The 26,089-nt window shown below is 45.4% G+C and overlaps 2 protein-coding genes across 2 annotated transcripts; one reads left to right on the forward strand and one right to left on the reverse strand.

Moving 5' to 3' along the window:
• Positions 1–2,752: 2,752 nt before the first annotated feature.
• On the forward strand, positions 2,753–13,193 carry BZW1 (basic leucine zipper and W2 domains 1). The gene is made up of 12 exons (XM_074872817.1): positions 2,753–2,907; positions 3,414–3,487; positions 5,595–5,771; positions 8,082–8,176; positions 8,424–8,489; positions 8,775–8,910; positions 9,482–9,591; positions 9,711–9,881; positions 10,229–10,375; positions 10,666–10,804; positions 11,679–11,801; positions 12,051–13,193. Exons 2-12 carry the CDS (start codon positions 3,424–3,426, stop codon positions 12,080–12,082), a joined length of 1,260 nt encoding a protein of 419 aa, XP_074728918.1. The 5' UTR covers positions 2,753–2,907; positions 3,414–3,423; the 3' UTR covers positions 12,083–13,193.
• Positions 13,194–13,404: 211 nt separating this feature from the next.
• On the reverse strand, positions 13,405–24,425 carry LOC141945553 (dual specificity protein kinase CLK1-like). Its single transcript, XM_074873967.1, is given in 13 exon segments — positions 13,405–13,752; positions 13,848–13,938; positions 14,163–14,242; positions 14,808–14,890; positions 15,035–15,116; positions 15,118–15,165; positions 15,252–15,346; positions 15,423–15,589; positions 15,725–15,841; positions 18,288–18,480; positions 18,674–18,802; positions 19,361–19,436; positions 19,517–24,425. Coding segments are annotated over 10 exon segments (1,278 nt in total). The 5' UTR covers positions 18,455–18,480; positions 18,674–18,802; positions 19,361–19,436; positions 19,517–24,425.
• Between the last annotated feature and the right edge of the window lie 1,664 nt (positions 24,426–26,089).

Consider the following 26,089-nt stretch of genomic DNA (forward strand, 5'->3'; position numbering starts at 1 on the left):
CACAGCGACTTGCTCTGTTTATACACCTGATAACTGGTCATTTCAAGAGCTTTAGTCAAAGGAACATTATACTTTCCACCTGGTGGAAATTTGGCAGCTGTGTAAGGTCTAGAGGGAAGCTTGCAATCTCTTGGTGAGTTTAGTGGTTTGCCTTTTTGGGGAGCAAAGAACTGAGTTGCAATTGCATCTGCTGCCCTGTATCAGCATGCAGAGTATGTTGCATGTTGTTATATTCAGTCTGGTAGTCATCTCCCGTTATGTGCTGCTGTGTGAATTTGGCAGCGTATGGTTTTTAGACAGTAGTTAAAGGACCTACACTAACATACTGGCTTTGTTTATGCTGTCTGCTGACAGACTGCTGTAAAGCCTGAAGATACGATGTTTTAACTGGTGTTTTAACTGCAGGAGAGAAGGCCTGCACTTCTGGAACTAAGGAACTTTGTTCTATGTCAGACGCGAGTAGCTTTTAACTGATCATTCTGTCTGTATGGACTGTAATACATGACGTCTTTATAAGGAGATGTCATCATCAGGATCTGAGGAAAGAAGAAATTATTACAACTGTAATAGCAAATCTAGGACCTAACAGCACAGCAGGTATGGTATTGACAAAGGTGTGAAATTAAAATTGTAAAGCCTCATGAGCTTTTAGAACTTCCCCACATAAGAAGAAGAGAGCTAGTAAACATACAGAAGCTCTGACAGCTACTGAGAGACAGGTTTATTTGGAGGAATGCACAAATGAAAACACAGTCAAATGTGCCTTTTGGAATAGAGTGCTCTTTTTATATATATATATGTTTGTACAGAACCTAACACGAATGCTAATCAAGATGCTAACAAAGAACAGAAATTCTGGGCATAAATTTAACATACTAATAATTAATGTTTCCAATCCCTCTGACACACACATCAAGTAAATTGTATGAAACCATATGCCAGGGAAGGTTTAGACTGGATATTAGGAAGTATTTCTTTACAGAACGGATTGTTAGGAATGGGCTGCCCAGGGAGGTGGTGGAGTCCCCATCCCTGGAGGTGTTTAAGAGTCAGGTTGAGATAGCGCTGAGGGATATGGTGTAGTTGGGAACTGTCAATGTTGGGTTAATGGTTGGACTGGATGATCTTCAAGGTCCTTTCCAACCTAGATGATTCTGTGATTCTGTGAAACAGCTTGTCAAATCTGAAACTGCAATACCTAATCAATTTGAAAGTGAGACCAGGATCTGGGATAGCAGATTTTCTGACAGTTACTCTGTACTTAAATGAATAAGAGAAATGGCTTGACATAAGCTTTGTCTAAAGCTTTTTTTGCAAGTCTGATTTTACTAAGTTCAATCAATTGAGACATCAGCCCTTCTAAAACACAAGTTTACCTAGGTAGGAAGCCTTACAGCTCTTGATAAATAATCCAATGAACAGAAAATAATTTAATATATTGATTGGTATTTTCCCCTTCAAATGCCATGTTTCTGCTGAACAAATAATTCTAAGATTAGGAGTGAAATCTTAAAATATTGAAGCCAAAGGCAAACTCCCTTTGATGTTGATGGGGCCTAGTTTGCAACCTGGGTACTTCTGAGGTTGTCTTCCTAATCATCTGAACTAAAACACTGGTACCCCATTAGCTCTACTTACTGCTGTTCTGGTCACACAGGCTTCCCATTTTTACACCTCCAATCAATACGCTATTGAGTGTTTAACGACTACCTTGGAAAAGACAAAACCAAATTACGTAGGTTTTTTTGAGCAGCTTGGGAAATGGACTGTGTGTTATTGCAGTCAAATTTATGAAACACAACTGTCACAGTGCTGGCAAGCATCAACCTTTGCACGTTTTGCAGGCAAATAAACATCACTTCGACTGGAAATCTGCTTATTATCGAACTGCTGAACCTCTGAGGGCAGACCCAGGGAGCAATCACTGCTCGGGTCGCTGCTCCCCTCTCCGCCAGGCGAGCTGCTGCCCGAGCGGGGTTGATCTAGTGGGCTGGTTTTGGACAGTTTTGTGGAAACTTCCTGCTGTTCCAGAACAGCCTCTGTTCTGTTATCTTGTTTGTACTCATCTGTTGTTGGGACGCTTCCCAGGAAGGCCTGACCCCGACCCCGAGGAGGGACCCGGCTGACATCAGCGAGGAGTCACGCTCGGAGGCGGACACCGCCTTCCCCGGGGGAGCGGGCCCTGCTCACCGCAGGCCTTTCCCCGCTGCCAGCAGCCCGCGGCTCCCCGGTGCACACAGCGGGCTGCCGAAATCCGCTGTACAGCAGGGCTCGCTCCCGCCCCTCCCTGCCCGGCTCTGCCCCGCGGGCCGCTCCCCTCGGAGCCCGCAGCGGGCCAGGCCGCAGCACCCCCGGCCTGGGCCTGGGCCTGGGCCTGGGCCTGCACTCCCCGCGAGGGCCGCCCCGGAGCCAGCCCTACCCCCGCGGGCGGCTCCTCGTGCCGCCAGGGGGCGCCGCGGTCCCCGCGACGGGTTGATGCGCGCGCACGGCCGGGCGCTGCGGGGGGGCACTAGGCGGGTACTTGCGTGTGGCGGCAAGTCACGAGGGCGCGGGCGCGCTCACTGCCGGGCGGGGTGTGGGGGGATCGGATGGGCAGCCCCGCTGGCGGGGAAGGGGGCGCCCCTCGGGCCGGGGCCGCCAGGTTGCGGTGGGTCCCCAGCGCAGGGCCGGCCCCGGGGAAGCCCGGTTCTCTTCCCCGGCCCTTTCCCCTCCCGGCCCCCTGGTGGAGCGGGATGGTCCGCCCCGGGCGGGGCGCGGCGCGGCCCTCCTCTCCCCGCCCCTCCCCTCCCTTCCTCTCTTCCTCTCGCGTTGGTTCCGCCGGGAGAGCTCTGTCCGCCGCCGCTCGTCCCTGCTCGCGCCCGTCTCCGCTCCGGGCCGCTTGGGCGTTTTCTCTCTGCCTTAAAGTCGGTGAGGAGATGGGCCGAGGCGGGGGGTGGCCGCCGGGCGCTGCCGGGGGGCGGCGCGGCCCGATGGGGACGGCTGCCCTCAGCCCAGGCCTGGCCGGGCCGTGACGGTCGCGCCGCGCTCGGATGGAGGCGGAGGAGGGGAGGGCCTCGCTCTCCATCTTCCCCCACACGGGCGCCGGAGCGCGGCCGCAACAAAGCGGGGCGAGGCGCAGGGCCCGGCTCCGCGCAGGTCTCGCCAACGCCCTGGTGCTGCCGCTGCCGCCGGGGGAGGCCCGGGGCGTGCCGGGTAGCCGGGGCGGGGGCCGGCGCCTCCCTGCTAGCGGCCCTGTGCCGCGGGGAAAATGGAGGCCGGGGAAGGGCAGGGAAGGAGGAGCGGCCACCGAGGGGGAGAGGCCGGGCGGGGAGCTGGCGGGGCGCCCTCCGGCAGCGGGGCGCGCAGGACGGGGGCCGGCGGGACGGGCAGGCTCCGCAGCCGGCGTCCTGAGGCGTGTTCCTGCTTCCTTGCAGGGTGTCTTTTATGAATAATCAAAAGCCGCAGAAGCCGACGCTATCAGGCCAGCGTTTTAAAACTAGAAAAAGAGGTAAGTGGTCCGCAGTGTGCATCTTGCCCCTGCCCGCTGTCAGCGCCGTGTGTGTGGCCCCCAGTTAAAACTCCGTTTTGGTCAGTAAACAACCCAGTGCCTTTATGCACTTCTCATTCATCTTCTAAACGAGACCACGCTAAATACAATGTCTTGAGGCTAACTCTGGGTGCTAGAATATTCTCTGCACTAAGACAAAATATTTGGCAGTAAGAACTGTAGCTGAATTTACTGTGATAACCTTGGCTTAAGAGGCAGTCATTCTAGAACTGTACTGAGTGTGTTTAGCCTGAAAGCAGAAGTATCTAGTACCCCTGAGTTACAGGGGACCTCCAACACAGGCTTATTGCAGATCAATACCTACATCTAAGTGTCATCTAACCTAATAGGAATTTCGGTGTTAGCCACTGGATAAAAGTTACATTGTCCCCTTAGCGCTATAAGAATGTGATTTAAATTAAGCTAACCCTAGAAAACAAACAAAACCCCACAAACCACCCACCCCAACCAACCAAAAACCCAAAGTGTGGGATGTGCAAGGGCCTGTTTCTGTATGTGCACAGTTACTCCCATAAGAAGAGCTAATGACTGAAATGGTGTGATGAGTAATTTAGTATTTTGGTGGTGGTTTTCTACTCCTGAAGAGGAAATGGGGACAGCTCTTAGAGTTGCTGTTTAGTAGTGTTTTACTAATATACTAGTAGTGTTCCAGCTCAAACTGACAGCATTAAGGATGCTGTACATACTGAACTAGTAATTAAGTTGTACAGAAGTACGTGTTGATTTACAGAACCGATTTCAGTGTTAAAGCACGTTGAGAAACTGTTGAAGTGAGAGTTGGGTTTAGTCTGTCCAGCAGATGAAATGCTAGTGTCCTGGGGTTTTGTCTGTTTTTAAGCATTTAACCATAGTTTGGCTTCCAAGCAACTCTGCGGTAACAACGAGCTTCATGAATCTGTCCTGGGGATAACCGATCCAGTATTTCTAGACTTCTACCCAAGTGTTACCAACGTCTTGATACTTGCATTGAATATGAGGACACTAGTATGCCCCTTACAGAAGGGTTGCTAACAGCTGCTAACAAAACTGGCTAAGCTGTTGTAGACAACACTCAAAGTAAGATCTGCAGCTGAGTTCTGTTTCTTTGGAAGCTTTTCCTCTCATGGTTTGCATAATCTAAGGACAAATTGAGATGAGTGAAGTTGAAGACCCTCTTCCATTTAAGGCTACTGTTAGTTACATGAGTGGTTTTGTTGCATGTGAACTATGCCCTACCTATAGTGAAAACAAGGCTGTGATCAACTGATGTATCTCCAATGTGAAGAAGCGTGTGTTTTGCTTTAACAACAACAAAGGATGCTAAATGGATCTTTAATTACAGTCCATCATTTCATGTTTGTTTAAGACTAAGCAGTTAGCTCAGATTTCTACATTTCCCCCAGGCACTTGAGGAAAAGCAATTGCTTCAGACTCATTTAACTCCATATTAAGAGGAGGAGATGGTCTTCATAGCCAAAAAGCAAGTACTGTCAGTTGGCTCGAATGTGATAATAGTATGCAGCTTTTCAGTTATTTTGTTGAAAACAGTGAGAGGCTCAAAGGCCTTAAATGGAACAGGAGTAATAGAGTCAAATGCACAAAACTGTAGGGGTGCGTATTTTGAATTGCCTTCCAAGATGTAGATAAGCCTCTGGTTTTGGAGGGAAAGAGTGATCTAAGATGTGAACAGGGGTGTAAGAATTAAACTGAAAAGTCAGATGGGCTTTATTAGAGCCAACTAATGATCATCATAAAGAACTGTTCTGAGTGAAAGTACAGTAAGAATTCAATCGGAGGTAACTAAGGAATGTTTTCGCTTTTCATAGCCTTTCCCCCAGCCTTGACTGAATAGGGGAGTGAAAGCAGTAGAACTTCTTACTGCTGTATTGGCCATTGAAATTCATTTTAGGCTACACTGTTAAGTCTCTATTTGTGCTAGTTAGTACCAGTTGTCAGGCTTGTCAGTGCAAGTTTGGTTTGGGGTTTTTTAAAATAAGATTGAAATGACAAACTTTAAAAACCAAACAGCTGTGTGTGGCAACTTTATTTCAATGCTTTGTTTTTACAGATGAAAAAGAGAGGTTTGACCCTACTCAGTTCCAGGACTGTATTATTCAAGGTTTAACCGAAACTGGCACTGACTTGGAGGCAGTAGCAAAGTTTCTTGATGCGTCTGGTGCAAAACTTGACTATCGCCGCTATGCAGAAACACTTTTTGACATCCTGGTGGCTGGTGGAATGCTGGGTAAGTCCCTTTAGTAGGGCTGCTGTCAGCCTTTAGTCACTTGACTCTACAAAAGCTCACTGTTTTCTTTCAGTGTAAAAACTCTGCAAAAGAGCCCACTGAGTGTGTAGAACAGGGTTTAAGTTATGTGTAGTAAAACTATCTTAGTGATTGACTGAGCAATCAAATTACTGTAGAAATACTCTGTATACCCTACCACAGTTTTGCTTGAGTCGGTTTGCATTCTTCAAAGTGTGGATTGTACAGACTTGGATTAAGGGAAAATATGTTGTGTTTTGGGTTTGTTTTTTTTTTTAACCAGGAGTGGATCTTGACTTTGTAGTCAAGTTCACTTCTGCTGATGAGATGCATGAATGCTTGTTTCAGGTGTGTGGTCTGTGGTCACAAGACCAACGGAGTTAGTCTGAAAGATTCTGGTATGAACCTGTGCTTTGTGCACCCCGCCCTGTTATTACGGAAAGTAATATTGTTTACAGAAGGATCTGATGTGCTTAGTCTTGGAAATGCTATTACAAATCCCTTGTTGTCGACAACAGGGAGGTCATGGGCTCTAGCAAATGTCAGGGAGTAAGAACTGAGAGGGTGGTTGAGTCAGCAGAAAACACAGGGAGCTGAGGAAGTTGAGATGTGATGACAAAGTCTTGTAAACTCGTGTACACTGTGTGTAAAGAGCAAAGAGTGGAACAGATCCTCAGCAGCCAGGTGAAGAAGTAAATGAAGCTAAATGAGGTTGGAAAGTAGTAAAAAAAGTGGTACTTCTAGATTTTGACTTTACATTTCCTACTTGACTAAATACAGTTTAGTGAGAAAGGGTTCAGATGGCAGGGACCCATTTAAAATAGAGGCTGTGAAGAGGACCTTTTATGTTGTCTACCTAAACTGGAAAAGGTCTGTCTCAGATTTTAGCATTTGTTATGCAATAGTTGGGGGGCAGGACTTAAATGAGAAATTTGGCAGTTGCAGAAGATTTTCTGTAATGTTACAGAAACAGAATTCAAAGGACTTAAATGCATAGGGAGAGGAAATACCTGATTCTGGGCCACTGTCAGACTCTGCATGGCAGTTCTGCAGTGGGGGTGGCTGGTTTGGGAGGATGCATCTGTTGCATGTTGAGGAGGTCTTCACAGTGGTACTGCAGAAATGTCAGGTGACTCGCTCAAACGCTGAAAAGCAAGGCTTGCAAAATGGCTTAACTTCATGTGCCTGCCTGTCTGAGCTGTGTATTGGAACAGTGTTTTGTAGACTGAAGTTACTGTGATCTTCCTTTGGGCAAGAGGCTCTTTTGCTGATGTTACAAGAGCTGGTAGTGTGAGTAAGTAAACTTGTCTGCCACATGGAGCATTGCTAGGTGACTGTTACAAATTGTTACAATCTGCGGGTTTACATTCAAGAGTCTTAACCAGTGCATACTGTGTTAGGAAGTGTTCCTTCTAGGAATGAGGCTGAGAGGGAAGGGAAAAATGCATCGTGACATTAATACAGGGGTCCTTTACTCAACTCCCTCTCTAGAACAAGTAGGTAATTAGAGTAGCTTTGATCTTTAGCCAGACAAAGCCAAAATAAAAACTGGCATCCTGTTGCCTTACCACCTTTTAATATTATTATCATTAATGCTTATCTGTGTCTTCAAGTTATGTTTCTGACTAATCCATAACAAAAGGATCTCCCCTTATATGTAAGATGGCGTAGAAATCAGTGATGAGGTATTTTGGCACTGGAGTTGGTGACTTGAATTCACTGTAGTTAGTGAAGCAGCCTGGCTACCAATCAAATGCCTGTATTAAACTGAAGAGGGATGGTGAAGAAGCATCTTCTAATTAGCAGCTAAAAAGCTGAAGTGCCTTTCAAGACTAAAGTTTCAGGCTCCTTTCTGGGACACTGAATTTTGAATGTGCATCATGTTCCATCTCCTGTTGCTACTCACTCTGTTATTTACAAGACCCTTACAAAGCAGCACTATTGCAGCAGACATTAAAAAGACACTTGCTAGGATTAAGCAGCTTCAGTGGCTTCCTTTCAGGGAAGAGGAGGTCCGGTGAATTTACCCACATGTAAACAAGATGTATTGCCAATCCAGTTAGCAGTAGGGAGTCAGAATATTTAAATGTTTATATCGAAGCTACTGATTTTGAAGTTCCACTACAGCAGTGGAGCAGATGGAAATGTAGGGGTGTCTTCAGTGATCCTGTCATTCAGTTCATCATGAAAGGACAATGCGTTGCATGTTATGGGTGTTGGAATTCTTATTGTGGAGACTATTCAGTACTCCCACTGGGGAGCAGTACCACTAATGCTGAAATCCTTCTTTAGCCCCAGGTGGTACCCTGGCAGATGACATGACACGTACAAACGTCTGTGTATTTGCAGCACAGGAAGACCTAGAAACCATGCAAGCATTTGCTCAGGTTAGTGTTGAAATGAGTACAATTTAACTTAAACTGTTTAGTGGTCAAAAGTGAAATGTTTGTTTAGTTGAAAGCTTAGGTAGAAATTAATGCATGGCTTTAAGAAATGTACTGGAAGAGGTAGAGTAGCACTGTTCTAAGCTAAAAGTGCTCTAAGGAGTTCAGACCAACTTTACTGAATGTGATATTTTTAAACTAATTAAATGATAGTACAGAGCAAAAAATAATAATCTCTGTATCTCTTTAGGTTTTCAACAAGCTAATCAGGCGTTACAAGTACCTGGAGAAAGGCTTTGAAGATGAAGTCAAAAAGGTATGGAGCGTAGGTCCTTATCAGTAGACAAATAAACCTTCTCATTATGCTAGTTAACTACTGTACACAAGAAGAGTTCTATAATGGATTATTAAAGTACAACACTTGAAGTTGTTAATAGAAGAACGGCTAGCTTGTATGACTAGGGGAGAAGACTACCAGTGAACTGGCGCTTCTGCTAGTTGAATAGCTTGATTGAAACAAAAGTGTCCAACATGGCGGCAGTAGCCAGAGTTTCCTGAGAGATGGTAGTTCTATGGCAACTCTCCTTACTTCCTCTTGCAGTTGCTGCTGTTCCTGAAAGGGTTCTCAGAGTCTGAGCGGAACAAACTGGCCATGTTGACGGGTATTCTGCTAGCCAACGGGACACTTAATGCATCAATTCTCAACAGTCTTTACAATGAGAACTTGGTTAAAGAAGGTGAGTGTTGTCCAACTCCTCCTTTAGGGAAGGATGGTGGGGGACAGAACCATGACAAGTAGGTGGAAATTGCGATGACAGTACATCCTAGCAGCTCACTAGCTTCATCTGGTGGTAGGTTTACTACCAAATTAGCAAAGGTAAACATGCTGTCTCACAACCTGGAAGGTCGTTAGAAGACTAGTCTTTTCGGAAAGCTGTGTGGAACTTCCCTGCACAACACTGGGGGCTGCTGTCGCTAGTGTTGCCCAGCAAGGCAGCACTGTGTTTTGGAGAGGGACCTTTCTGGACGCAGAAGGTGTGTCGTCTTTAGGCTCCTTCCTAAACTGCAGCAAAGAGAGTTGAGTTTAGTACAGGGAAGCCTTTGTGATGCTGAGTGGTAAGAAAAGTCCAACATGCTGGAGGCTGCAGCCTCCTCAGGCAGAGGTACTGCAGCCACTGCTAGGGCTGCCTCTGAGCACAGCTGCTGCTTTGAGCAGGGGTCTGACAAACTCAGTGCCCTGTACTCTCTGGCCTTGTGATTCCCTCTGCTTTGAATTTCAGTAACAGTAGTACTGTTCCTGTTGCACAGGTGTTTCTGCAGCTTTTGCAGTCAAGCTGTTCAAATCATGGATAAATGAGAAAGATATTAATGCAGTGGCTGTCAGTCTTCGTAAAGTAAACATGGATAACAGGCTGATGGTGAGTACCACTGAAATTACTGATTTACTACTTAAGCCAGTTTAGTAAATAGTATTTACCAGCAAAGTGTTCAACACATGTTTCTTTTGTGAAAGAGTTGTTGTAAACTTTGTTCTCAGGAACTCTTCCCAGCCAACAAACAAAGTGTTGAACACTTCTCCAAGTACTTCACTGAAGCAGGACTAAAAGAACTTTCTGAGTATGTTCGGAACCAGCAAACCATAGGAGCTCGGAAGGAGCTGCAGAAAGAGCTTCAGGAGCAGATGTCACGGGGAGATCCGTTCAAGGATGTAAGTATTTGTCTGTAGACAAGGTGGAGGTGCGCTTTTTTTTCTTTCTTTTTTCTGTAGGAGCTTAGCTCAAACTATGTGAAATACAGTAGCATTTAATACTAATCTGAAGAAGATATATGCCTAATTAAATACTGAACTTAAACACTTAGCTCTTGTTAGGATTAAAATTAGGACCAGCGTGTTTTGGTATTCGCTTCATTGTCTTTCCTTAATGTCCTGAATCCTGCTGTATGATCAAGGGGGTGATTTGTGGTTCTGAAGGTTTCCAGGTTACTTTTAGAACAGAAAGTTTAGTTTAGTGTACTATGTGGCCTGTGTGCTGACTGTCTTATTCTAACTGGCAGATAATCTTGTATGTGAAGGAAGAGATGAAGAAAAACAACATCTCAGAACAGACTGTGGTAGCCATAATCTGGTCAAGTGTAATGAGCACGGTGGAATGGAACAAAAAGGAGGAGCTGGTAGCAGAGCAAGCCATTAAGCATTTGAAGGTAAAAGTGTGGACTTTTGCACCCCTTGAGTAGGGTGCTTCCCTCTGTCTCCAGCTCCCTTTTAAATGAGTTAAAACGTACAGCCCCCCTAACACAGGGAATCTGTCCCCTTGTAACAGTTGTATTATAGTCTGAGTTACTGAGGCAAAAGCAGTGTGACTTCTGCAGAAGCACTCTGGGGTGGGAGTTGCAAATTTCTAAGCAGTGGTTGATAGAAACTGTGAAACCAGCCTAGTCAGGCAGTAAATGTGACGTGCTCTGCATGTGCCAATTGGTTGTTCCTGTTACAGCAATACAGCCCTCTACTTGCTGCCTTTACTACCCAAGGTCAGTCAGAGCTGACTCTTCTGTTGAAGATTCAGGAGTATTGTTATGACAACATTCACTTCATGAAGGCCTTCCAGAAAATAGTGGTGCTCTTCTATAAAGGTAACTTCGGTGGGGTTGTAGTTCTGGGGGTGTGGGGGGGTTTGAGGAAGTTTGGGTTTGGGTTGGGATTTTTTTTTTAAAGCTGGTATTTGCAGAATGCTTCAGTCCTGATAAGACCTTTAGGGAAGATCAGTGCTACAGCATTGCACTTCATAAGCTGAAGAATTGTCTACTTCTGTTTGCAAAGATGGAGCAGTAAAATGCAAAGGCGGATGTGGCCATCCTTGGCATGTGGGGAAGCATTCCTCTAGGCAAGGATGCTGCCTGTCTACTAGATTCTAAGAGTTGTGGTAGATCAAAGCTAAATTTAGATTTTAAGGCTCTTTGGCCCTTTTAAGGTAGGGATAGATTATAGTGTATTCTTAGTTCTCTGTCTGAATGACTGAACAGCCAGAGATTGAGACCACCAAGGTGTTGTGGGGTGCTCTAGGCTCTCTGTTAATGGCTGTTAAAAGGTGTTACTGAAAAACATGCTCTGCACCTGTGGGAACACCATGGCAACAGAAGAAAACTTGTGGTTAAACTGAAGATTATATTGTACTTGTAAAACTTAAAAAACAGTTAAGCACTTCCTGTGAGGTACTTCCGGCTTTAAAGAATTTGCAGCTGTTCTGAGCTGTTGACCTGAAGCTTTCCTTGGTGCGTCATCCCAGATAGCTACAAAGTATGTGAGACTGTCAGTGAAAGTGCAGCTCCCAGGTGCAGTGCTCAGGAAACCCTCAGCAGCCAATCTGAAATGGGTGGTTCTTGGAATTCTGAAGAGGCCCCGGGCAGGAGGGTGGGTTGTGCTGCTTCCAGGGAGGAAGCAAAGGCTGCTGGTCAGGGCTTCTCGACAGCTGGCATTCAGTTAATGCTGCTCTTGCACATCTTACAGCTGAAGTGCTGAGTGAAGAACCTATCCTGAAGTGGTATAAAGATGCACATCTTGCAAAAGGGAAGAGTGTTTTTCTGGAGCAAATGAAAAAATTTGTGGAATGGCTCAAGAATGCTGAAGAAGGTAACCAGCAGCTTAGCTCACATGTTGAGCTGGTTCATTTTGGGAAGCTTAGTGCACTAGTGCTTCATTTTGGGGTGGGGGGGTGTTCATTGCCCTTGAGACTTAAGTGTCCCCCCCCCCACCTGGTACTGCATAGAAAAGCTTGCCAGTGAGCCCCCAGGCATCCAGTAGCAGCTGTTATGCATGGTGGGGGGCAGCAGCAGGGGTCTGCCCCGCTGGCAGCCTAGTGACGAGGTCTCTCTGTTCCAGAGTCGGAGTCGGAAGCTGAAGAGGGTGACTGACCTGTAAACCCCTGTCCTCAGTAAAGCAAACAGGAGCTGTAGATAAGTGTCATGTCTCATGTGTCCTGATTCTTACATCCTACCTCCCTGTATCAAGCATGATATAAGGGCTCTCATGGCAATTTATTTTAACTGTTTTCTATAGTTATTGAAATACTGGGTTTAGTTTTTAAAACCATGTTTTAAGTAGCTTACACGAGCTATTCTAGATTTTACTCTAACCTGCATTTGTCCTTTCAGTTATATTCTACCTCCTGTATTTTCTACTGTAATAATGTAATTTAAGGCCTTCCACAATGAAATCCATTTTACCCCTTGGGTTTTCTATCTATATTTGAGTAGACATGATATGGTGAATGAAATTTCTGGCAGTTCTGTTTGCAAATTAAACTGTAAAAAGCCTCGGAAGTGAAGAGGCCATGGCTTGTGTGGTAACTCGGTGTGATGCTTCAGTCCATCCCACTTGCTCCAGCTCCCCTCATTCAGTTCCTAGCTGGCTGTCCATCTCCCCAAGGCCTCCTGCTCTCTGTACAAGCCCTTGAAAGCAATCTTCTAGCCCAGCTGCTGGGCAAGGCACCTGCCCTGCTGCCGGGAGCTCCCAGTCCTACTCACAGTGGTGGTGCAGGGGCAGCAAGCGGTACCTGCCATGGGGTAGCTGCTATGGTGTACAGGGACTGGCGCAGCAGGGGGTTGGGCTGCCTTGTGGCCAGGTGGTGCCAGCAGGGCCCTCCCACTCTGCCCCATGCTCTGGGAACAGGTGACTGCTGGAAAGGAAGGCAGACTAAACTCCACACCCTCCTCATGAAGTTTTGAGATTATTCTGTGCTGGCACTTGACATGTTAAACCAAACAGTTTGTCTGCTCCCTGAAACTTTGAATTCTTAATATAAATTCTCAGGACAGCTCATAATTTGAGACAGATCTGGTAAAAAGAGTGAAGTCTGTGCTGTTGTAAGCTAATAACAAACATTAACTGAAATACTGGTAACCTGAGTACACCTGATAAAGATTTTAAAAAAGAAAATGGTGATCACAACACAATCTGTTCAATACTACAGTAACCTTCCTTTGTAACTTTTTTTAAAACAAATAAAGGCCATCCTTACACTTATGTCAAAGGGCTGTCTCTGTTCTCTTACCCAAAAAGGAAGCATCAGTGACAGTAAAGGATAAAAATCAGTACTAGGTTTTTTGCTCTTCTGATGGCAGCTGAAGAAAACGATTAAAATAGTACTTTCTTGCTGTTAGGAGGCCTAGTTTAGAGAGCAGAGGGTGATCTGTTCCATAAATGTTTAAATAAAAGTCTCCGGCCAGTTGCACTTTTACCAAGAAAATGCAACCGGGCTCATCGGTATCTTTTTCTTAAATTTTATGCCGGCGGTGGAATTAAACTTCAGTAGCCAAAAAGCTGTAATACAAAATAGGGCATTTACAAAATAACTACTACACGCAATAAATAAATTAATATTTTTTTGTCTCTTTGGAGTGACATCTGCATCAGCCTTCTCAGCTACAGGAGACAGCTTCCTTTTCTCCCGTTTCAAGGGCAAGAAAAAAGGATGTTTCAGTGCTTCCCCAAGAGTAATGCGCTTGGCTGGGTCATACTCCAACATCTTCTGGACAAGGTCAAAGAGGTTCCTGTGGTCAGAATTGTGGCAGGCCATGAATTCCTTCGGGAAGAAAACAACACAACATGGGGGTTTTTGATGTTGGAATTGTACTTAAAGCTCCTCTCTCCAAGCGCCTTTTCCCTCTGCCATCTTACCTTCAGGGGCTTACAGCGCCTTGAGACAGATCTTCCAGCGGAACTGTGTTCATCCCAGTCCAGCCGGGCACCGTGGAAATATCTGCGTCTCCTTAAACAAACAGACCGGGGCTTGTTATTCAAAGATTCGCTAGAAGTTTATCAGCATGTTTGTTCTTGGGAACTGATCTGGGACTATTCCACATAGGTGGCCAGCTTCTTAAGTACAGCAAAAGAGGAATGCGAGTTTATTCAACTTTTTAAAAAACGTGCTATTAAGCCAAATCTGAAAATACTTAAACTATAGCACAGTCCAGGCGCAGAAAATGTAATGACCTGGTTTTCTCTATCATGTGCCCTGGCAAAGGCCCCAGTACCCGCTCCATCATTGCCAGGTGCTGTCTGTTGTCACGGGCCTGGAAGGAAAGCAAGAGAGACATTTTTGTGTGTCGTTAGAGGAAGTTATCAAGAACCACACTTCATTCTTGACTGTACCCTGCAACTAATTCCAGATTAAGGAAAAAAGAGAGGCTGGAGTCATCTGTTTCCCGAAGTAAGTTACAATGTACTGAAGTTTCTTTTCCCTTATTTTCCCCTCCCTTATTCTTTCTTGTCTGTTCGTAAGCGTCAGCAATACTGTCACGATGACAGAATTCAGGTATTGGAGTAGTATTTGCCGATGGTGATAGAGGAAGCTCATCTGTTACTGGAGTGGCTTGTGCATTACAAACGTTCACAGGGTGATCCTTCCTATCAAGCTGCTGCCACAACGTTTACTGGAAGCAACTTGTAGAAATCTTCTGCTGAGGAAGTTCCTTTGTGCCTGCAGCTTCTGTTCTCTTCCACTTGGCGTTACAGAGAAATGCAGCTTCCTTTCTGGCACAGACCATTCCCCTTAGTCCCCACCTCCCTGGAGCGTATTTTCACCAAGCTGAGGAGCATTATACATGCTGCATCCTTTGGAGTTTCACAGTTACCTACCTGAAATACTGTGTATCCAAGGTAGTATTCTAGGAGGATACATCCTATGCTCCCAACATCACATGGCTGTGACCATCCCAGTGCTGTGACAAGATGCAGAAGGTTCACATGTGTATCAGACTGCAAACACTTCCACAGCTCAAGCGAGATACATGACACAGCTCTGGCAGTTCCATAGCATACAGGAAGTCCTACACTCAAGATCAGCCTAACAGATGTCTACTGACCCAGGATCACTTCAGGAGCTCTGTAGTATCTTGTAGTCACCAAAGCGCAATGATACTTGTCATCATACGTTGCGTTCCCAAAAGTCCGCAACTTTGATGTCTGTATTTTTCAGTCTCCGTTCATCGCGTTTCTGAAATGACACACGATGGCATGCAAGGGACCAAAGAAACCCAGACCAGAGCTGAGGGGCAGGTGGGGAAGAGGACAGCAACTTACCCGTTTGGGGTTATATTCTTCAACATAGTCAGACGTCACAAATAAAATATTTTCTGGTTTCAGATCTGTATGCGTCAACCTGTTCACGTGCAAAACTGCAAGGTAACACATACAGTTAGCAAATTCTGTGAGGAAAATTTAACAAATAAAGCAAGAAAGAAACATACTTACAGTTCACAGATTTGCAGATCTGATAAGCCATCTGTCTAATGTGCTCCAGCCTCAATGACAAGAAGCCATTCTCTTTAATAAAGTCATAGGTGCTGAGCCCCAGCAGCTCGAAAACAATGCAGACATGCCCATGGTACTCAAACCATTCCAACATCTGGACACAGTGACTGCAAAAGCAGGAAAATCCATGAATTGCAACAGAAGTTGTAGAACGCCGAGATGCATACGTCATACGTTCCAGAAAGCGACGTCACAGAAATCTTAAAAGCCAAAACAAAGTACGGTCGCCCTTGGCTACCCACTGTGTACTGTCGGGATCCGATGCCTTTAAGTCTTGCAGTACTTTTATTTCTTCATGAGCTGCTTCAGAGTACCCATGAACATTTTTTACTATTTTCACAGCTACATGTCTGTCTTCCCTGAAAAGACAGGTTTGAACAGTGATTAGAACAAGGAGTAGTTTTAACGAAGAATATTCAGTAATTATCACCATATACATTGTTTATGACAATGGCAACCTTATCAGAAAAGGGCTTTTTTTTAAGTACATGCTGACTGAATAGAATCAAGGTTCACCAATGCACAAAACCAACTAAATCTTTACATTTTGAAAACACACTCGATACCTTTATATATCGGCATTATTCTTAAAGGCCCCGTTTACCTCCCCTTTGTATTTACGTACGCTGGGCTAATACTGGAGAAGCTGCCACACCCCATGGCCTGACATGACTGTCAGTCAAAAACGACAAGCCCCCTTCAGTCATTTCGGTAGTGAAAATGTAACTGAGGCGTCAGATGCCTTCTAGAGTGACTAGAAACTCGACAATCCAGTTTCATACTATTTTGCACAGAGCAAAACCGCCATCAAACACAAAATCCGTTTGTGACCCGTAAGATGCTCGCTGCTGGAACCCAAATGGCACTGCATCGTCACGGATGATCCCTGAAGGGGAGCAACGTGACGGCCGAGACCTTACTCGTTATACAGCCCTGGGGTGGTCCAGGCCCCAGGGCTGCCCTGTGGCGGGGTGCAGCTTCACCCCACATTCTCTAGGCCACCTCCCCACAACAGCCCCCGACCTCTACCAGGCTGGGGGGCACCTGCAGAGGACACACCCATCGCCTCGCCCACCACAGTCCTGCACACCCCCCACCTCCCGGTGCTGTACTAACAGCAATTCAGGTTTGGGAACTGCGGCAGCCTTTCAGAAATACGCAGAGCAGCAGATGAGGAAGTAAAGATAAAACCTGATACGATCAGAAGGCGCTTCATGACCCACTCTGTCATAGTATCAGTAAGAAAAATTACAAAAGTAAAACCAACAAAAACACTAAGTCCTATCACTGAAGCTATTCTAGACTGCTGCTTTAAACTGCAAATCTCTAGTTTGAGAGGTGTTATTGGACAACTCTCAAGGCACATTTACAGGGATCTCATTCTAGTATGTTCATTAACTTCATCTACTATTTTTTGGGGGGGAAAAAAAAGGGGGGGAAAGAAAAAAGAAATAGATTTAAGTTCTACAGAAAAGAAAAACAATTCCCACCCCCAAACACAAAAAGTCAAGACAGAAAGAAAAGACTTGCAAAGCCCCCTCACATCTTATGCTAAAAGAACTTATCTATCTGAAAAGTTAATAAAGTTTGAAGAATGTTCTATACATCTGCCACTTAGTACGTCTCCACTCTGACAGATCAGGTGACCCTCCTCATCCTCCTCTACACTCCTGGATCTTTTCCTTCGATGTCTCTTCTGGAACGGCACCAAGATGGTCCAGCCAATCAATAAACCTGAGTGAATTCAGGTCAGAATACAAAATTCATTCAGCGGGGAGATATTCAGGCATTCAGATACGTGCCAGGCCACAAACAGTTGGCAGGAGCAATTTCAAATTCAGTCCCCGGAAATTCACAGGGCACATAGTTTATGTTACAGGAGAAAAACATGGCAAGGAACAGATTTTCAGATGAGATACGCAAAGTGGCAAGGCAACAAAAAATTACAACACAATTGTTTTTCTTTTTCTTTTAAAAGATTGGTTCACTGAATCTTACTTCAGGATTTCAGTGACCGTATTTTTTTGGGAAGTGAAGGATTTAATACTTTTGTATTTTTTTATATATATATATATAAAACCCCAGCCTTGTGACCAAACTAAAACACCCATCTTAAGTAATGCAGATTAAATCACTTGTGTGATTATTTGATAAGAATTCATGTTTTTAAACTCATGAATAGCATATACATTGACTTCAGGCTGTCTCTGCTGAAGATCTTAAATTATAAATCCCATCTTCAGCTTTTTTAAGAGTTAAATATATAACAAAGATCAGGAAAACTGCCCTCCTAGCGGGCAGACATCACACATACCCGATGCTACAGATTTTTCAGCGATAATTAAACATCTTACTAGATAAATTTTTTAAAAAGTAAGAATCTGACATTGCCTCCTTGCTATTGCAGTGATACTTAGTCAAAAGCAAGTTTAAAAGCTTGTGCTTGGATTTTTGAGTAGGGCTGAAATAAACGCTTGTCATAATAGAAGTTGTGACGGCATGAAAGTGATGCCTGTATTTCAAGTACTCCAGCTGATGGTTATTATTCATTCATCTGCTCAGATATATACCCAGTGAGCAAAGAGCAGAACTACGTTCTGTGGTATCACAAGCACACCTACAAGCTATACATTTTCACTGAAGGAAATAAAATCCTAGCAAAAATAATCACCTACTAATATTAACTAAAGGAATAAACTACTCTCGACAGAATTCCCCAAACTCCCACACTCAATTACTACTGCCCAGATGAGAATCCACCTTCTTATAAATAAAATAAACCTAGGTTAAAATGGGTCACCCCACCTGCGGATGATGAGGACCGGCAGGGTGAGGTGTGTCGTATCTCCTTTTGTGAGGCCTCGCCCTGCTACAACCTGATGCTTTGCTACTGCGATGCCCAGTAGCACATCCTTGATTGTACTTGTTGCTGCGTTCTTCAACATCGCGTCGTTCACGATGGTCTCTTTCATTTATAGATATGGTTTCTGAACAGGTACTACAAACAAAGGATCAAATAAACAATTAAAATCCTAGCACCCCTATCGAGACAGCTTTTTGTTTTAAGCTGTAACACATCTCTCTCGAAATATCTCCAACTCAAAAACAAATACGTTATTGGATGACCCAATGAGAACAATTAAATCTTGAACGATATGCTTAATGATATCAGAAGCCAAGAAGTTATTCACCTCTCGGGAAGTTTAGAAAGATCACGTTTGCAGTGCTTGTTCTGGGCACCACTTAAGGCTCTCTTGCGAGCTCTGTCACGTCTGCGATCCGGACTCGCTCTCTTATCCCCATCACGATACCTAGTTCGCCTGTGTTATAAATGCAGAGGCAGAACCAGAAAATAACTTTGACAAATTTACTGAAGTAAGAACAAGCAAAAAAAGGCTCGGTACGCCGGGGAGCAGGAGGGGTTTCCGCTCCGCACCGACGGACACTAGATGGTGCTGCGTCACTCCCTTTTATAGTCCTATCCTAGTCTTCACAAGCGCAGCAGGGCCCCTCAAATTTTCCCGGGCTTTCTGCTGTTGCTAGGGTCTTCTGACAGGGGTCCCTCCAGTACTTTTCCACTTGCCCAACAACAGTCCATGTGAGTCTGTGTTTACTGAGGGGAAAAAAAACTCCAAACCATTTTAACAAGACGACCACGGCAAATCCCCCTTTAACATACATACATTGCAAAATACCAGCAGCACACCTGTGCCTCATATTGAAGTCATTATACTTTTTTAACACAAATCACCACCATACTCTTCACAATCCCTCGCCTTTTTATTAAATTGATTCGTGTTTGGGTTTCAAAACGTGCTAGGGTTTGTTGTATGGGATTTGGGTGTTCTGTTTTCTTTAACTATCATTAGTGGGTGTACCTTTTCTCCTTTGGCCAATTCAGGATCCATTGGTTTTGCCGAGATTTGCATCCCTTGAACGACTGAATGAATCAATCTAATAAAACATGGAATCATACATGGTATAAACATTAGGGCAGCAAGTGCACACAACAGATAAAGTAAAAGCTGTTTTACCCACGGGGCTCCAGGTAACCAGGACCATGGATCGCCAATTCCAGCCACTCCACGTTTGGACAGGGACATGAGCCAGTTGTCTGATGTCTGTGGTCACTTCTCCTACATCATCTATCTCCAGGCAACAATTAGAAACATTCAACTTTCCACATACCCCTCCCTCTTCAGCAAGTAGGTAGTCCAAAACCATGCAATGTTGGAGAATCGCAGTGCGCATCTGTTGAGCCTGTTGAGCTAAAAGATCTACGGCATTAACAGTTTTATTAGTAATAATTTCCAAAACTGCCTGCAGTCTAATTATACGATTTAAATTATGAATTGGTTCTCTTGCCCCTGATATTGGTTCATTAGGGTTCCAGGAGGCAGGCCCATAGTGTTCAATTATCTTCTCGGGAGGCCACTCATTTCCCCCCCCCCTTTTGAGTTCCACCTATTTTGAAATCAACAGATCGCTTACTGCGGGCAACACTCTTATTTCCTAATTTATCATGTAATTTTATTCCTAATTGGGGGCCATCCGCCTCTGGAAGAAGGAAAAATAGAGGTCAAATAATCCCTATATAGCAAATTCCTGACCAGTTCGCTGGTAATTGTTTGTAGGCAGTATGTCCGCATATCCAATAGTGGCTCTTTTTGGCTTTGGTGCCTTTAGCAAACGGTCCATCTGCAGTCCTTGGAGTTTCAAAATAAGTTGTATTTTTATCTCCCAAAGGGCTGAAAACTTCCATTATTTATCCGTATGGTACAATACCAGGACCCAGTGTCATTTTTCCATTCACAAGTTCGATTATAAAAATTGCTTCTTCGTTAACTTGGCATATTCAGTTTCGTTTTTGTCTGACCAGAACCCCTCGAATCCTTTGCTGCGTCCTTGTTCATTAAGCCACAACCATATATAAATACCTCTGTCTTTGTTAACTAATTTATGTGTAAGTGTCCACATCAACCCCTCCTTTCTGAGTTCGGTTCAGACAAAATTTACCTTTGTTGGGGAACTGAACTGGCCATGTTTCACTATCTTCCCAGCTAGCATTACTAACATCACTGTAGTTAGTTACAATTTGTGACGGGGAAAGCGGTACAGAGACCCACGGCCAGCTTGATAATCCTAAAGGTCCCCCACAAACCCAGCAGTGACTTAAGTTAAAGGTTTTACTTATAGTTTTTGCTAACAGAACAAACTCATTATCTTCAAAGGGGTCATATGAGTTGGTAGCATTTTGACCCTTTTTAGCCATTATGAGGCTAACATATACAGTGAGGAGAAAAAGCCAGCTACCATAGTGAGGTCCGGTATGGCACATTTTTCTGTTTACCCCTGGACCCATTGGGTTGCTGCCAACGGTCGGGTTCGTATCTTCTTAACAGCAAAAATGGAGGCCAATCCGGTCTTGCCCTCACTTGGACTTATCCTCAGCTTTCCTCCAACTCCCTTTTTCCTTTTTTCTAATTCCTCTGTTCAACTGTATAAACTGACTTATATTTCTGTGCAAAACAGTCTAAAACCGAAATCATAGATATTACAACCTTTTAACATATATACATACACACACAGGGTTCATGTAGGCGATTCAGGATCTCACTACTATTGATGTCATTCAGTCTGGTTCAGTAAGTCCAGTTCTATTTTAACTCCATTGTATTTGAAGCTTCAGATCTCCAGGTGCTGACTCGATCTTCCAATTGGGTTCACCTGTGACTGGTCCTTTCACCCTGGAAATACGAGTCCAGCCTCTTTCAGCAGTTCTTAGCTGTTTCCATAGTCAACAACACCAGGAATGGTCCTTCCCATCTAGGAGATAAACTTTCCTCCTTCCAAGTTTTAATCATTACTTTATCTCCAGGTTCTATTTTGTGTACTGCAAATCCTAAAGGAGTTGTCTGGGCTAATATTCCCTTCATTCTTAATTCGTTCAGGTTTTCTCCAATGGTTTTAATACATTACTGAATCGCCACGTCTTCTCTTAATGGATGCCTGTGGTGGTTTAGTCCCTGCCGGGGTCTGAGACCACATGGCCGCTGCCCCTCCCCAACAAAGGGAGTGAAATACAAAGCCCCGGGGCTGAGATAAGGAGAGGTTTAACACAACAGTGCAACAGCAACACAACAAACAACAACAATCACAGTAATAACAATGAACAGAGCAAGGTATGCACCGATACAGCAGCGAGAGGAACGGCTGCACAAACGCACGCGCTCACCAATTCTTCCCACGCTTGGGCGCCCGGAGGTGACATCAGCATGGTATATGAATAACCCAGCTAGAGCTTCCCCCCACTGTTGGGGAAACTTAACCCTATCCTAGCTAAACCAGGATATAATCCACCCCTTTATTCTATACCATGTACGTCACACGTCCAGCTGCCATTTAGCAATTAGCAATAACGAAGAAAAATTCACAAAAGCACAGTATAATTCACAGTGTGTTTTCACCTCAAGTCCCCTTGTGGTACGCATCGGACCTCTCCATCCTTCTGCATCACCCACCAGGTGCACCCAGGTCCTTGAGCAAAAGCAATCCCGTGGATGGGTTTGCCTTTGCCCGGCGCAGGACTAACCCAGACCATTTTTCCCAGCAGATCCCTCATGCGCACCACAGGGACTTTATCCCCGTCTACCACACGTGGAAGTTTTGACAGAGCCGGGCCAGCTCAATTGGCAGATCCTCTTGTGTTGACTAACCAAGTGGCCTTTGTCAGATGTGTGTCCCAGTGTTTGAAGGTTCCACCCCCCATTGCTCTCAATGTAGTTTTTAACAGTCCATTGTAGCGCTCGATCTTCCCAGAGGCTGGTGCGTGGAAGGGGATGTGGTAGACCCACTCAATGTCGGTATTTAGCCTTAGATGGAGTTTACCACCCGCTTTGGGCTGCATTCCCAAGCAACCCAACTCCAAGAAGCCCCGGCTTGAACTCTCTTCAAAGTTCAACTTTCCTTTACGGTACTTGCTGGCTATCGGTCTCGTGCTGGTAGAATGTAGGACATGTCCTCTTCCATTTTTTGGAGCCTCTGAGACAGTTCCTCCACAGCTGAAACCAAAGCATGTTGGGAGGAAGGGAGATTTCCCTCATATTGCCGGAGCTGGACAATCACTTCGTCCACTGTTTGAGCCTGGGTGTCTCGCCACCAGGACGCTACTGCTAATGCTTTGGAATGTCCCTCTGGTCCACTTTGCAGGAACTTCCGCCACATGAACTGTGTGCAAGGGGCCTGATCTGGATCCATTGGTGACCACTCATCATTCAGATCACCACAAACCGTGTCAAACACAGCCATTTCCCTGAGGTTCTGAATGCCTTTCCCCATGTCGGTCCACTTGCCCAACCGACATAGAGCATCATCCTTGTAGGGGTACCTCTCCCTCATAGCGAGCAGGAGTCGCCTCCAAAGACTGAGGGTTTGAGCCTGTTTCCCTATTGCCTTGTCAATACCAGCCTGCTTGGCTAAAGGTCCCAGCTGCTTGCCCTCTCTCCCCTCCAATTCAAAACCAGCAGTTCCACTATCCCAGCATGGGAGCAACCAGATGCAAATTTGCTCACCTGGAAGGTGGCTGAAATCCTTCCGCGTATCTCGCAACTCACTCAGGGATAGGGATCGGATGGTTACCTCCGGCTCTTCCTCCTGCTCTCGTGATGGGCCTGGTTCATAATCACCCTGTGCACTGCGAGGGGATTCTTTGGTATATTTGGTTTCCTGTATCGGGGCAACTGATATTGGTACTGCTTGTCCCTCTGGCTCAGCTGCTGTGCTGGTGGAGGCGACCCGTACTGGCGCTGCCTGTCCCCCTGGCCCAGCTCTGTACCAGTAGGTTCACTTTCAGACCCTGCAGGCCTTTCTCCCCTTGAGGGCAGTGAACAGCATTAAAGATGACACGGTAGGCATGGGCAAGCCCCCAGCACGTCGTAAGGATTTGTGTCTCCCGGGGTTTGTCAGATTGGCAGCATACCTTTTCCAAATACTTCACCAGTTTATCAGGACTCTGCATTTGTTCAGGAGTGAAATCCCAAAGCATTGGGGGTGACCACTGACTCAGGCACCTGCCCATCTTTTCCCACACACCTTGCCATTTATAACTATCTGCCCTCAGGGCAGGTTTCCAGGTGGTGCTATTGTCGGAGAAGTACCACATGGCCCAAAACAAGATCTGGCAGACGTTCTGAAAGCACAGAGCCGCAAGCACGCTGGCCTAGGTGCTCCAGGGATAGCTGAAACTCTCAAAAACCGAGAGGATCTCTTCCCCTGGCTCACCCACAGAGGGGGTGAGACCCCAAACAAAACCCCAGGCAGCAAACAGGTACCGGTTCACCTCCGCAAGCAGTGATACAAGCCCATTATAAGCAGACAGTAGCCAGTACAGCAAAACAAGACCCTTGACACATTTTCCACCGATAACAGACACCAGCACTAGGAGCACACAGTGGATATAAGGATTAATCCAGCCCCACCACACAAACAAATTGGTCAGCTCTGCAAACGTTTCTTATCAAATAATACAAATAAGAACAGAAAAAATTGCACCTAACACACCTTCTCCTTTTGTCCTTATTTCAGCCCTCTCGTGCCCCACGTTGGGCACCAAAAGTTGTGAGGTTTAGCCCCTGCCGGGGTCTGAGACCACATGGCCGCTGCCCCTCCCCAACAAAGGGAGTGAAATACAAAGCCCCGGGGCTGAGATAAGGAGAGGTTTAACACAACAGTGCAACAGCAACACAACAAACAACAACAATCACAGTAATAACAATGAACAGAGCAAGGTATGCACCGATACAGCAGCGAGAGGAACGGCTGCACAAACGCACGCGCTCACCAATTCTTCCCACGCTTGGGCGCCCGGAGGTGACATCAGCATGGTATATGAATAACCCAGCTAGAGCTTCCCCCCACTGTTGGGGAAACTTAACCCTATCCTGGCTAAACCAGGACAATGCCCTAAAGGCATACCTTGGGAATATGGCATCCCATATAACATCTCAAAAGGTGAGAGGCCTGTCTCTGAATTTGGCATTGTCCTAATATGAAGTAAGGCTAAGGGTAAGCATCTAATCCATGAAAATTTGGTTTCTATCATTAATTTAGATAACTGTTGTTTCAAGGTCTGATTCATTCGCTCTACCTGTCCAGAACTTTGTGGATGCCACGGAGTGTGATATTCCCAAGTAACGCCCAGAGCTTCTGTAACCAACTTTACAATTTTAGATGTAAAATGAGAACCCTGATCCGAATCAAACGTTTTTACAATTCCAAATCGGGGTATAATTTGTTCCAGTAGTATTTTAGCTACTGATTGAGCAGTCGCTCTGGTGGTAGGAAAGGCTTCTACCCAGCGAGTTAATTGATCCACCATTACCAGTAAATATTTGTATCTCCCAGCTTTCGGTAGTTCTGTGAAACCCATCTGGATCCTCTCAAAAGATCGATAAGCTGTTTTCCTTCCACCAGCTGTAGTCTGTCTCTCAGTTCTTTTCTTAATCTTTTGACATGTTAAAACAACCATGAGTAACCTGTTTTGCAATTTCATATATTCCAATACAGCCAAAATGTCTTAGGAAATGATCAAAGCCTTAGTGCCCCAATGAGTGCTTTGGTGTAATCTATTTATTATCCTTCCAGTATATCCTTTAGGTAATATTTCCCTATTGTCTGGAAGAATCCATTTCCCATTTACCATAGTGGCCCCCCAATTTTTGAATCTCAGTTAGCTCCTGAGGGCTATATATCTTTTTCCCATAATATAACTTAGTATAATACCTAGTAGCGCAATGGTTACCAGTTATAAAATATACAGGATTCATCTATAGGTCAACTCTGGCCTGGGCCTATTGTCCAAGCCTTAGCACTTCACCTTACCAGAAAAGGGTTTTTTTAAGTACATGCTGACTGAATAGAATCAAGGTTCACCAATGCACAAAACCAACTAAATCTTTACATTTTGAAAACACACTCGATACCTTTATATATCGGCATTATTCTTAAAGGCCCCGTTTACCTCCCCTTTGTATTTACGTACGCTGGGCTAATACTGGAGAAGCTGCCACACCCCATGGCCTGACACGACTGTCAGTCAAAAATGACAAGCCCCCTTCAGTCATTTCGGTAGTGAAAATGTAACTGAGGCGTCAGATGCCTTCTAGAGTGACTAGAAACTCGACAATCCAGTTTCATACTATTTTGCACAGAGCAAAACCGCCGTCAAACACAAAATCCGTTTGTGACCCGTAAGATGCTCGCTGCTGGAACCCAAATGGCACTGCATCGTCACGGATGATCCCTGAAGGGGAGCAACGTGACGGCCGAGACCTTACTCGTTATACAGCCCTGGGGTGGTCCAGGCCCCAGGGCTGCCCCGTGGCGGGGTGCAGCTTCACCCCACATTCTCTAGGCCACCTCCCCACAACAGCCCCCCGACCTCTACCAGGCTGGGGGGCACCTGCAGAGGACACACCCATCGCCTCGCCCACCACAGTCCTGCACACCCCCCACCTCCCGGTGCTGTACTAACAGCAATCCAGGTTTGGGAACTGCGGCAGCCTTTCAGAAATACGCGGAGCAGCAGATGAGGAAGTAAAGATAAAACC

This window comes from Strix uralensis, chromosome 6 (assembly GCF_047716275.1).
Source record: "Strix uralensis isolate ZFMK-TIS-50842 chromosome 6, bStrUra1, whole genome shotgun sequence".
NCBI lineage: Eukaryota > Metazoa > Chordata > Aves > Strigiformes > Strigidae > Strix > Strix uralensis.

Excerpts from the sequence above, each read along its gene's own strand:
- BZW1 (XM_074872817.1), top strand. The coding sequence starts at position 3,424 with ATGAATAATCAAAAGCCGCAGAAGCCGACGCTATCAGGCCAGCGTTTT. Across the intron at positions 9,882-10,228 it reads GGGGAGATCCGTTCAAGGAT|ATAATCTTGTATGTGAAGGA; the intron begins GTAAGTATTTGT and ends TCTAACTGGCAG. Across the intron at positions 11,802-12,050 it reads GCTCAAGAATGCTGAAGAAG|AGTCGGAGTCGGAAGCTGAA; the intron begins GTAACCAGCAGC and ends TCTCTGTTCCAG.